The sequence below is a fragment of the Poeciliopsis prolifica genome, unplaced genomic scaffold, assembly GCF_027474105.1.
Source record: "Poeciliopsis prolifica strain line A6 unplaced genomic scaffold, Auburn_PproV2 SCAFFOLD017, whole genome shotgun sequence".
In the NCBI taxonomy this organism is placed as follows: Eukaryota; Metazoa; Chordata; class Actinopteri; order Cyprinodontiformes; family Poeciliidae; genus Poeciliopsis; species Poeciliopsis prolifica.
The window spans coordinates 693154-706091 of NW_026562392.1; the positions used below are offsets into that span (position 1 = coordinate 693154).

The 12938-nt window shown below is 38.7% G+C and overlaps 1 protein-coding gene across 3 annotated transcripts in view; it reads left to right on the forward strand.

The window, feature by feature from the left end:
* Nucleotides 1-12938, forward strand: part of cdk14 (cyclin-dependent kinase 14) — a 150519-nt gene that overhangs the window by 31423 nt on the left and 106158 nt on the right. For all 3 annotated transcript variants that reach the window (XM_055041929.1, XM_055041930.1, XM_055041931.1), the window contains one exon: nucleotides 11775-12020. In XM_055041929.1, coding sequence (XP_054897904.1) covers nucleotides 11775-12020 — 246 coding nt within the window. The remainder of the gene's footprint in view (nucleotides 1-11774; nucleotides 12021-12938) is intronic.

Below are 12938 nucleotides of genomic sequence, written 5' to 3' on the forward strand. Positions count from 1 at the left end.
AAAATCTGGTGGTTGTAGAGGCCATTCACTACTGTCATGTTGAAGAAAATGGTATGAGATGATGTGATGTTGGGGTACACTGTGCTCTGTAAAGGGATTGACATGATCAGCAGTAATATTTGAGTGGCACATTAGCACATACTTCTGCTAATGTGCTAATAATGGAGATCATTTTTGGTTTAGTGCTTTAGCGTTTTTGCAAACTTTGAAAATGTTTAGCTTACTTAGCATCAACTACAGATGTTTTTTTGACTCTTTTTTGACCTGTCAGTTAAATAAAGTTCAACATCTATGCCAGGGCTTTGGAAATGGATTGATAAGAATTCTTCAAGTAGTTACAGTGAGCAGTTTTTTCCTGTTAGATGACTGATTTCCACAAAGGGGTAGCAGTGAGACAAATGACCTCCCATCTCGCTCTAGAATAATGAGATCATTCAGTTTATAGTCTCAGTTACTACAAGCAGCCCAGGTTCACTGGCTGTAAAACCAGCTCAAATCATAACTCCTCCACCACTCTGCATACATGCAAACATGTACTTTAGTCTCTCCTTAGATAATTGCTCTAGAGCTCTTGTGGTTCATTGGGTTGCAACTTTGTAAGCCTAGGTTTTTCCGCCATATTCTCTAGATGGAAGAGGCTCTCTCTTTCAGCCAACACAAACCATCTACACTTGCTTTGCTTTTTTTTTTTTTTCTCAACATACTCAGTTACTCTATAGAGTCTTACATGTAGGTAGGAGATGCTCTCATTTGTTTGTTCATTGCACCGTCTGATTATGGTATAATCCTGGGCTGGGATTATATCATAGAATGCCTATCACTTTTTAAGCTTTTCCTTGTAAATTCATTTTGTAGAGGTGAAACAAACATAGCAGCGCAACTCTTGCGGTGACCAGCAGCAAGTATGTTTGTTTGTTCTTGTAAGCGTTTCAAGTGTTCTTGTTTTTGTTTTTATTTTAAATTTTTGATGCATAATGGAGACCCTGGTGTGCTGTACTTTTTCCTATGTATTTCATGTCCTTTTGGTATGTATTTTTTTTTTTTAATCTTTTTAATCTTTGATACTTTGTCTTTTAATTCTTTGTATTTTCTGTAACATCAGTTGGGATACAAATAAATAAATCTGAATCTAAATCTGATATACCCAGAGAAAACTAATTCATGGGAACAGCACACACACCACCGATGGAAGCCTAGAGTTTCAACCACACCAGTTACTTGTTATGATGCAACAATGTCAGCATGGTTCAGTTCAGCAACATAGGGTTCAATTTAATGTTATTATAATGCAGTCCGATTCAGGGAAAGAAAATAGTTGGTAAGAAGTTGTTGTCTGAAAGAAACCAGCATTTTACTGCTTTTCCCAAATCTTGAACAAGCATGAGACGACAAGAGGAAACCTGCAGGACACCAAGGATCAGAGTGTCCACATCAGCAGAAGGTTTAGAGGACAGAAAAGAGATCTAGACAAGCACAGAGGCACTGGAATTATTAATGAAATATAGCTCCACAGCACTTTCTTACTGTGTCCAGTGTCAACCATCATATCAGAAAAGCACATGCACTTGGATCAGAAAGCTCAAAGCAGACATTCATACTTGACATCTTAGTGCTATTACCAAGTTGACCTCAAAGCAGCATAATTACAGGCACATGCATGTTGGAAATGTAAAAAAATAAATAAAAAACTGCCTTTGTTTTTAGAGGCAGAAAGCATGTCCCTCAGGATGAAAACCTTCCTAAGTTATTATCTGTTGGCAGCAATTATGTGCTCAAAGTAGCTCTAATAGTTTTAAAGGCAACGTGTTTCTCAGTGTGAGATCTGCAGCAAAAAATGCACCCGTGTAATTTTCTAGTGCTGTGACATGCGATGCCGTCCATACAGAACCACGGACACTTCTAAGAAAAATATACATATCCATCCAGTAATTTGTTCTGTCTCTGCGCCAACTGAGAAGTGTAAACCTCCAAGACAGTGCAGTGCTGCTGCTGTTCTTTCTCTCTGTACATTGATTACATTCCAGTAATGTTAAAAACTTAGTGTGGCCTGCTTTCAGGCCCCCATAAACCAGGAAGGAAGAAACCAGAACTCTGTTACTGTGTTTCTTAAAATGCTGAAAATAAAATCTACCCAAACCAGCAAAAAACTTTTCTTTTCTTTTATCAAGAAAAGACAACCTGAATCTGGTTTGCCAACCTGACCCCTCAGGCTGTGACCACTTGAAAGTAAACAACATGGCCACCAGTAGTAATGTTTGTAGAAGGTAAAATGTATTTCTTGTTCTTTGTATGGAGTTCTGGAGTCTTAGAACCAGACCTATTCAAGCAATAGAGGTTACTGTAACAGTGATGAATTGTTCACATGGGAGTTTTTTTTTTGTTCCAAACCAGGAATGTTTTTAACTGTTTGTGTCCCCACAAAAATGGCTTAAGAAATGGTTTAGAAGACCCTGAGTTTAGTTTTTTTTCTTTTTTTTAAGACAAACATAGGTTCCTTGTGTATTTATGTGAACAACAAACAGAGAGTAGGGTTTTAGGCCATTCTAGTTATTTCTGTAAAAACATTTCTGGAAACAGACCCGCGGGAGGCAGGTGTTTTTGAAACTGACAGATATAGCATCACATGCAGTCCATGAACAGTTAGTCCACATTATGACTCGACGGTCCCAGTCCTACTAGTTTCAAACATTGTTTGGGTCTGACCGCTGGTGCAAAATTGCCAGTCACACATTATTGACGTGAAATCATTCAGACTTAAATTGCTTCAATTTGTACCTAATCTCATTTGTGCTGTTCAGACTGTCCTAAAGAATCTGATATGGACAGCAAGTTAGATTTGGTTCCCTGCAGTATTAGAAACATAGATCTGGACCACCAATTGCCAGATTAGTCCTGTACACATTCAGCACACACACTTAAGTTAAGCTTTGCCTTTCTCAGCCATAGACAATGAAACAATTAGACATGTCTAGACATATCAAGTATTCAAGTGTTAAAGTCAAAAACAGTTTAACTTAACTGTGATCCATGTAGTTGCAAAATAGAGCTTCCAAGATCAAATTAACTGGGAAAACAGATAGAAACTTCCTCCACCTTACTGGATCTATCGTACAGCAACGCCATGACGATGGGAGAATAGTAGCGAATACAGTGGCTTTAGTCAGATGCAACTCTCCAGAGTCATTGGTGTGATTCATATCAAGTGGCTACTGACTAAAGGTGTTTGCATAAGAGGTACTTGTGATAATGAGTTCACCATGAACACCCAATTAGACCTGAAATCTGTATGTAGTTAAACAGCTTTTGTTAGACTAATCTCAGGTAGACTGTTGTTCAGATGGGAAATTCTATTTTACCCTCTCAGGCTCAAATTACTTGCAAAGACTGGCTAAGTTGTTGCAAATCTGCAACACCTGCTTGGAGAGGGTTAAATGTATTGCACACACAACACTGTAATCATCTGAATACCTACACCAGGGCTCCATGCCCTACTATGTTTAGCTTAACCTAAACCTAAACTGACAGGACATCATTAATCAAAGAAGCAGCCAGAAAGCCCCTGGTGACTCTGTAGGAGCTTTGGCGCTGCAGGTCATATCAGACATTATTTTGTTTGAGATGATAAAATAATGTAATCTCAGATTATTTGTGAGGAGTTGCACTCGTCACAAGTCTGAAGTTTGTGAATGAATGACTGGAAGAAAGTCATAAAAAGTTATGCTTGCATTTTAGAATAGGCCTAAGAGGGGCTCTGTAGGACGATCATATTTTCAACAACTTATTCACAAACAACTTCAGAGGACTGCGATTCACAGGAACAGCAAAACTGGCACACTGGGATGGTTTCCTATGAATGTGTTTTTCTTCCGAGTTTCAAACAGACATGGTGTCGAGACAGGTTTTCATTTTGAGAACCAGTTGAAATCCTTCTCTGGTTTAATGATATGCAGACACTGATCTGGATCTATGGGGCATCATTCATCTTAAAGGATATAGGGAACAAAATGCCAGGAGCAAATCTGCATTTCTGGACAGACAGTACCTTGATATGACTGCTGCTGTCCTGCTTTACACTTCACAGCCTTATTTGTCATTGTTTGAAGATGAACGAGGGTTGATGCTGTTGTTGAGGAGACAAGTAAGGAGCAGGACAGGACGATGAGGTAAGGAGGCATACTGTGATCAATCATGACTCTGTGCTTCCCTAAAGCCAGCACTGCCGGGAAGCCAGCCAAATCAGTCATTTCTGTCGGAGCTTTCTGTTCTCCACCATCCTAATTAATGGCCTGATGTTAATTGGGTGCTGGAAAGCCCGTTACAAACACCTTGCCCTTCCAGGACGTTTTCTGGATGTCAGAAAACTTCATGAGTTGAACAGAAGCAGCTGTTTGGATCTGGCCTGTGTAAACCATCTTCAGAGTATGTTTGTTTTTGCTAAAACTCTTGTGGGTTGAATTTACAATTAATGAAAAGCAATGAAAACACAAGGAATGCTTCCTAAAATCTGCTGGGTTAGTTTGCACCCTTTCAGTTCCAGGATACAAAAGGATTGCCTTTAGTTTCAAACTGCAAACACAGATTTGCAGTTTTGTTAGAATCCACCATTCCTCAAGGCAAAGTAGGTCCTGGCTTGTCCTGGGTAGAGTTTCCCTGAGTGTGCTGCTTTTCTGCCACAGTCCCAGAACATCCATGTGATGTGTATGTGGTGACAGAAGTGGCCACAGACATTAGCACATGTATGAATGCTTGTTAATCTCTATGTTGACCCTTTGTGGAAATGCTGGTATCCCAACATTTCCCTGTTGACTGACAGAAATAGGCACCATACATATCTCAAGATGTTTTTTTGTTTTTGTCAGACTTGCACTTTTCATTGTTTTTTTTTAAATTATTATATGTGTATGTTCCTTTTTTTTCTTCTTTTTATTAGAACTGAAAGAAGTAAAAATGTTTCTTTTTTAAAAAAATAAAAATTTCACTTGATGGTTTAGCAATGGAGACATAATTCACAAAGACCTGACACAGAAAGAGAGGCTTTACCCTGGGCTGAATTTATAAGCTTCATACCAACAGTTTGACCAGCAGTTTGGTGGGAGACTGAAACATTATTGAAACACATTGTCATGGTGTTTCTATAGGTGAGGCTAATAAAATGACAGATAATAATTAATGTAAAAATGTGATAAAAAAAAAAAGTCCAAATTGCTCATTCCTATCTATAAGAAATGAGCAATTTCTCATTCCGATAAGGAATGAGAAACCCGGTTGTGGTTAAACAAAACAACCTTCAAACTTTGCTGCTTCACTATCACTGTCACATGACCAACCTCATTTTCTCTACCCTTCAGATGCAAGCACCAATTACAAGAAAATGACTACCCATTTTTATTCATGTGACCATTCATGACATGTTAAATAACTATTAATATCATCATAAACCAATGTTTATATATTGTGCATGCCTACTAAAGTAGGTTGATTCTTGAACTGCACAGTTGGCCAGTGGTTGAACTGCCTGAGCTTCCTCTAAGTCCAAAAACATGACCATTTAATTTTCTGGAAGTTTACTGGATTTACTCTACTATTTGTCCTATGTGTCTCTGTGTTGCCCTGTGATGAACTGTCCTAACTCTTAGACAATAGAGATGGGCACCATCCCCATGCAGCCCTAAAAAGAAGAAACAATAGATGTATGGATGGAAGGTTGTTTTTATGGTTTTAAGTCTTCTAAACAGAAAATGATTCTGAGAAGGTTGCTGTACCAGAACTAGACTGAAGTCCTACACATGACTTTGACACTTTCAGAATGCCACTAGACTAGAACAACCAACAATGGCCACTTCTTGTCACGGTGTTTCTATAAGTGGATTCTAATTATGGCAGTGTTAAACGCTGGTAATTTACTGTCTCCAGCACCAGCCTTTATGTGTCAGATCTTATTTGTTTATGTTCTTTTTGCTTTTTTCTACTTGTCCCAATGCAGTTAGATCTTGTTAAAATTTAGACCAGCAAATTGTTACCATAGTGATTTCATCTGGCTCATCAGTTAGAACATTTTTAAACCACATAAAATGACTATGTTTCTCTTCTTTCCTACCTATGGGTTGTGCTAGAAATGATAAAAAGTCACTGTAGCAAAAATGCAAAAATATTTCTTGGATTAATTCATATCATATTTTTTGCCAGGCACTTAGTGAAAGTGCTTCAGAGAGGAAAGTCACATTGGGTTTGATGTCTGGCCAATGCAACTCAAGGATATGGGACACCAGGACTGAGTCCAAATTGGAAACACCAGTGTTTTACAAGAAAACACTTCCAGAATATATGACAGCTCAGATTGGAGAGGCACTCTGACATTGATGCAGACACGTGTTGAGACAAGTCAAGCACATATGGATCATTGGCACACTTTGTCATTTGAATAGTGTTGACTGAGTATGGATGGAAGAAGATATGTTCAGAGATTTGGGCTGCAGTTGAGAACTGACTGGTGAGAAAAAACGTTCAAAAACTTTCTGTTGCAATAATTTCATCTATTTTTTATGTACATCTGCAGACAGGTTCTCTATGTAGAGCTGACCAAAATAAATAATTCAGTTGACTCCGTGGAACTTGCAGCTCCTAACACTTCACTTTGCTGTAGCTCATCTGATTTTTGTAGTGCAGGGTTGTTATTTGACAGCACACATTGATACGGTGTGAAAGGGCAGCTGTTGGAGTCCAGACCTGAGCAATCTATGCTTAACAAATCAGAATATAAAATATACATGGTGGCTGCCTGTGTGTCATCTGACCCCTCGCTTTGCACATTCAGATGGTTTGAGATAAACTAGATTTGATTGTTACTTACATTTCACCACACTGATATGCCAGCCTAACCTTCATTGAGTTCCTCATGTCATTATTTGACTGTTTACCTGTGGTTCTCTCATCTACTCAGGTTTCTCTCAGAAGGCCCTGACAAAGGCAAATTCTTCAGTGTTTATCACAGTAACAGATGCAACATATAAAGTCCCAAACATGCACTCATGCAATGTTCTATCTGCCACTCAACAAAGAAACAAAGCCCTCTGCTCAGCAGACTGTGTGAATGGAAGGAGGGTGAGGTGTTTTTTTCCGCTCTCTCCTCTGGTGTATCGTCTCACTATCGTCTTGAGGCTGGAATGATGAGACCAGGCAAGCAGATATCTCTGCTTTGTCTCAGTGTAATGGAAATGCATTCAAGCTCACAACATGGCCGACTTAACATTGCTGATAGTCCTGAGTTAACACGGCACACAAGTAGGCTTTATGGCTGATTGGTCTTTTATGGCTTCCATGGTTCTTGTCATCATTCAAACTAATGCCATCAGTAACTACTCCTCTGGAGATAGTTGAATTAGCCCGGGTCTGCCTGCCGTGTTACTGCCCACATTTTCCATTATTGCATGACAGCTATAAGATAAGATGAATTTAAACGATCCCTGTGGGGCCATGGGGTCAGTGCAGCAGTACGAAATGAATTATAAATAGGAAAACAATACAGTTCCTTGCTGATTGTAAATGTATATGTTGCTAATGGTGGTGATGGCGGGGGATATTAGACATTAAAGAAGTTGTACAATGTAGGCAATCAATGTGGGACAATTGCATCCTTGGTGGAGTTTAGCTTTCTTGTTGACAGTGGTAACTGGGATTCCTCACTTTATCTAAATGCTGCCATATAGATAGGTTTTGCTCTGTAATCCTTTGGGATGGGCAACGATATCAATTTATCAATGCATTGCAATCAATTTTCTTCCAATATAATATAGACTTAGACTTAGACTTAGACTTCCTTTATTGTCATTGTACAAAAAAAAAACACAAGGTGAATCTTGACAACGAAATGTCGTTACTTGGCTACCAGTGTAACAGAGCTAAAACCTTATACTACACAATAAATAAATAAATACAATACAAGGGCCATAGAATACACAGGTTCAGTGATGTGAACAAAACTAAACTAAAGTGCATGTATTGACCAGATTCTGAAAGCTCTGTGAATCAATATTGCATTCATCAGTGGGTTCGCACCAAGGTGAGCAATACTTTGGAGAATGTTTGACTTTTTATAGTTGAGCGTACCACTTCCTACATTTCCTCCACTTTTTGTCAGGGAACTCAATAGAAGCGAGTTTGATGAGCAAGTTGTTCAGCCAGCGCCATTTCTGTGCACCAATGGCAGCGCAGAGTGGCCATGATGCAATTTGCTGCTAGCTATATCAGCTCTGTGTCAAATGTGAAACCCTTTGATGCAAAGTTGTCTTCTTCTTGAGTTTACTGGGAAACTTTTGGTGTGCATTACCACCAGCTGGTGAGGGCCGAGGGTCAGAATGGCAATGTTGTTCAAATATGCTTGAAAATGATCATTTAAAAATTTTATAAATTATCTCAGTAAAGGAGTAAATAAAGGAGTTACTTCAATGTACAATTTTCAGTTATAGCACTGTATTTTTTTATCTTGTACTTCACACTGAGCACGTGTCTACTTCATGTCTACTTTTTTATTTTCAGATGTTTCTGCTCAAAAATGTTGATACCGTAAAGTATTAAAATATTAAGATAATTTAAAGAATTACTTGTTCTCATTCATTATTGAATTATTTAAATCAATATCAAATGAAATTGTGACCCAAAGTATCAAAATTTAATTGAATTGTGAGGTTTTCAGAATAATAAAATAAAAATGTATCTGAATTGGCCAAATTCAGAATCATCTGTTCATACTGGAAATAAATGCCAAAATCTCTATTGATCGATAACATTTTAGTTGGTGCACCTCTGATATTTAATTTTGACTCTGTGAATATTAAAGAAACCAGTTGTTTTTAATCTTTCACATTATTTTGTCCTTTTCTCTGTAACAGTATGGTTTGTTTGTTTTTGGAGAGAGCAAAACAATGATTCTAGATTAAAGAAGAAATAGTTTTTTGACCTTGATGGCTGACATTGCTTTTCAGGGCTGACTCGAATCTGAAAAAGGCAGCCATGCATAACATCTCTGTGGGATTTAGATCTATCGCAGCTCTTCTGGATGTGGAACATCCCTGTGCTGAATCTGTCACCAAAATGCTACTGTGTGTGCTGTTATTATCATCCACTGTCACATATAGGAGAAATAAAGCAGGATTATTTCTGCAAATGCTGACTCGCCAACAGATGTAGTGGTGTAAGGAAGAGTGATGTGGTAGGGATACTTTAGAGGACACTTTTACACTTTTTAGGAAACCCAACACACAAAGCTTTCCAAGCATGCTTACAGCACAAACTGGGATCAGTAACATTAGCCTGATCATGTTCTAGCTACTAGTAGACCATTTCAATAAAAAAAACATCAAAGACAATTGTGGTTTTGGCAATTTAGACAGGAACTGTAAATACTACATGACTTTGTTTATAATATACTAGGCTTTCAGAATGACTGTAGCAGTGAAAGACAAACTTTCTATTGTTGGAGAGTAAAAGAGAAACTTGAAAAACGTTTCTTGTTTTTGTTTTATAGATGTACTTCTTCAGTTAGGCCTGGGTCACATTTCTGTGTGTCTGCCTTTTGTTTTAGTGACTTAAGAAGACAAGATGTCATAATAAACACTTCACCATCATCTAACTCTAAATATAACACTATAGATGCCACGGGATGGATGTCTATACATTCTATTACACACACTGTGTATATCACACATGTACTTACCTAAGGTAGGCAGGGAGTACCTAAGCTCAGTCTGTGCTCTCTGTGCTGATAAGGATCCACTGAAGTTGACACACGGGATACTAGAGCATGAAAGGTAGACCTGCTCTCTTATTATGTGGCTAACAGTTACATGACCATTTGGTGGCTCTATTGAAATTCAGAATTTGTATTCCAATGTGATCAGTTCATTCCTTTATCTTTTAAGAAATATATTACAAAATAAATCTAGATGGTGATGTCATCACAGAAGCATCGCATCCATTATGAAAATAGCAGGAAACCACACCTTGTTCCCAATACGCAAACTTTTCAGAATGAGTGCATAGGAAGTGATTAAAAGATAACTTAGACTGAAAAAATGATCAGAACATTTCAATGTGCAAGAGAACAATCACATCTTTTATTATTCAGTACAAAAAGATGTAATAAAGTTGAGTAAAATAATGCCAATAAGTAAAGTTAAACCCCCGCCTTTATAGTTTCTGTGTGGATGTTTGAAACTGAATCTGCCAGGCTGAAGCTGTGTCATTGGTTAATATTTAAATTGTGGTAAAACTGTCAACCCTTCCTTCTGGCTATTTGTTAAGTCTCCAACAGGAACAATGCTTGTCTTTGTTTCATCAGAATTTGTTTTAGGAAATGCAGTGATGCTTTTGGTGTCATGGAGCTTCTGTTCTGGTGATCCTCTGTTCTGCATTTCTTGGAAAGAGTCTTCTTCTCACACTCTCATTAAGTATTGATGGCTCGTAGTGTGATAGGCCATAAATGAAGACTTTAGCTTTTGTTGGTTAATGTCAGCTCCAAATGACAGCTGCTGTCACTAAGGTCATGCATGATGTGGACAAGAGCTGTGGTGACAGTGTTCTGTTCTCCTAGAATGTTTCTTTGTGTATCTCTTGCCCCCGATTTGCTTATTTATATGCTATAAATACTGATTCCATTTCATTTTATGTCTCATTTGAAATATTCAACTGCAGATTAATTTCAATGTTTGGATAGTAATTTTGTGTCCAATAATTTTGCAGATTAAGCCCTGTGGATTCACCAGCAAAATAGTTGCTTTGACTCTTCTGCAGTGCGATTATAAGAAGTTTTCTGGCCATCACCTGGTCAGCTCCACTGACATCAGAAAAAACACAAACATTTGTCTAAGAATATCTTTTTTAATTTCATTATAATAAAATAATCAGGATTAAGACCTTAATTAGAAAACTGAGAACTACACATACGCCTCCAATTACTATGCTGTGTTCTGGACTTGTTTTCCTCCTATCTGGTGGTGCCTTCAACCAGTATGAGAGAACCTGCAACCATGACACAGTGAGAGTGAGCAATGAATGAACCTCATCATCAGTTTTCACTCCATTTACATTAGGCCCTAACATTGGTTTAGGTAGATTTCAGGCATATTTAAGTGTGAAAAGATTTATTTGAGAAACTCTTCACTGTGTCCAAAAGATCCTGGGTGATGTTAAAGAACAAACCAGTGAGCTGCAAGATGACTCCTGCTTGTGTGCTAGAGTAATTAGAAGTTTCTGCTGGGGAGTCCAGGCTTAAATATTTAATCTTAAGGGAGCCGTGGCAAACATGTCATGCCGCCTGAGTCCTTCATGTCCAATTTACAGTGTCCACCTTGGAAGAGCCACTGGTAAGATGCCTCGTAATTAAAACAGATTGGGATTGTGCAGACAGTGAGTTCCTGATCATGATGGCCTTATTTTAAGCTCTCTGCAGCATTGATGTGTGATGGAACACCAAGGGTTTGTAGATGTGTGTCAGTGATAATGTGGAGACCTGTGAATGTTTGGGAACAGCAGCAGTTGCGTATTCCGCAGAGCTGATGGCTGACTGAAGCTGTTTTGTTCAGAGACAGGAGAGATGCAGATAAACGGCTCCTATTCTAACAAAAAAATAGCAGAGAGACAGACCCAGACTGACACAGGATGTGGAAGACAGACTTACAGTCAGGTTAATCGCTATTTACTCATTCATCTTGTTGACGTTGATTATGCTCATCCCCACCCTGCTTTTTGTCTTCTTTTCCACGTCCCTATTTTGACAGATATGTGTCACAAAGATGTCCACACGCGGCTGCCAGGGAACAGACTCGGTCATCAAGCCCCTGGACACCATCCCTGAGGACAAGAAGGTGAGAGTTCAGCGCACGCAGAGCGGCTTCGACCCGTTTGAGAAGCCTGCCAGCCAGGTCAAGAGGGTCCACTCGGAAAACAATGCCTGCATTACCGCCAAGAGCTCATCTACTGGGAAAGAGTCGCCCAAACTGCGCAGGCACTCTAGCCCAAGTTCTGTAAGTGTACTTCTACTTTGTTATGATCCATGTTTTTATGAGAAGATGGTGCTATTGTTATGGGCTACTTGTTGTTAGAAATGCTGTATTATGACCAAGTGAATGACCATAAAATGAAAAATATGCTTTACTTTATTTGAACAGGAATATGTGAAACTGTATGTTTCACATATTTATGCTGTTGCTTCACAGATGTGTTGAAACGCTGATGGGTCTTAAACCATTTCCAAATAAATGCCTTCACAGGTAGTAATCAGTTCAAAAATACTTAATTTATCCCAAAGGGAAATTAAACATCATCCCTCTTACTTTTCCATTATCTTCAAAGAGTTGTTGAGGATGATGCTGTGGGCAGGAATGAACTGTGGTACCAAGTAGTATAGTTACACTATAGAAGAAGTCTCTGACTAAGGGCTGCTGTTAAGTTGCTCAATATCTGGGCAGTCGAGGCAATATTCCACAGTATCATTTCCCGGATGACACCTCAGCCATTGGCAAGCTCTGCTAGTCCAGTCCTTTGCTGTTGCCGCTCCTCTGTAAGGGCATTTTCACCTCTAATAATAAAGTGGACTTGGTTCAAGTTGGGACCAAAACATTTGTTCCATTTCGTGCTGCTGCGGTTCTCTTTCACACTGCAATGTGTCAAATGAACCAAATCTTTTGAAAACTCTGTTTACCGCTTGCCTGTCTAATGAAGATACTGAAATGCAATTATGGAGCGACGTCAGATTTTAGCGGTTGTAGGATTTTACTCATCTGCTGCTTGACTCACATGTTTGTTTTGGTTGTATTTACCCAGAATACCGTGTGTTGTATTTAGCTTCTTGTTTTTGGAGTAGTTTACTTCAACTGAACCCAGACTTAGGATTGTTGGTGGACCACAATTTACCTTTTTTTTTTTCCACATCAGAGTTTGAT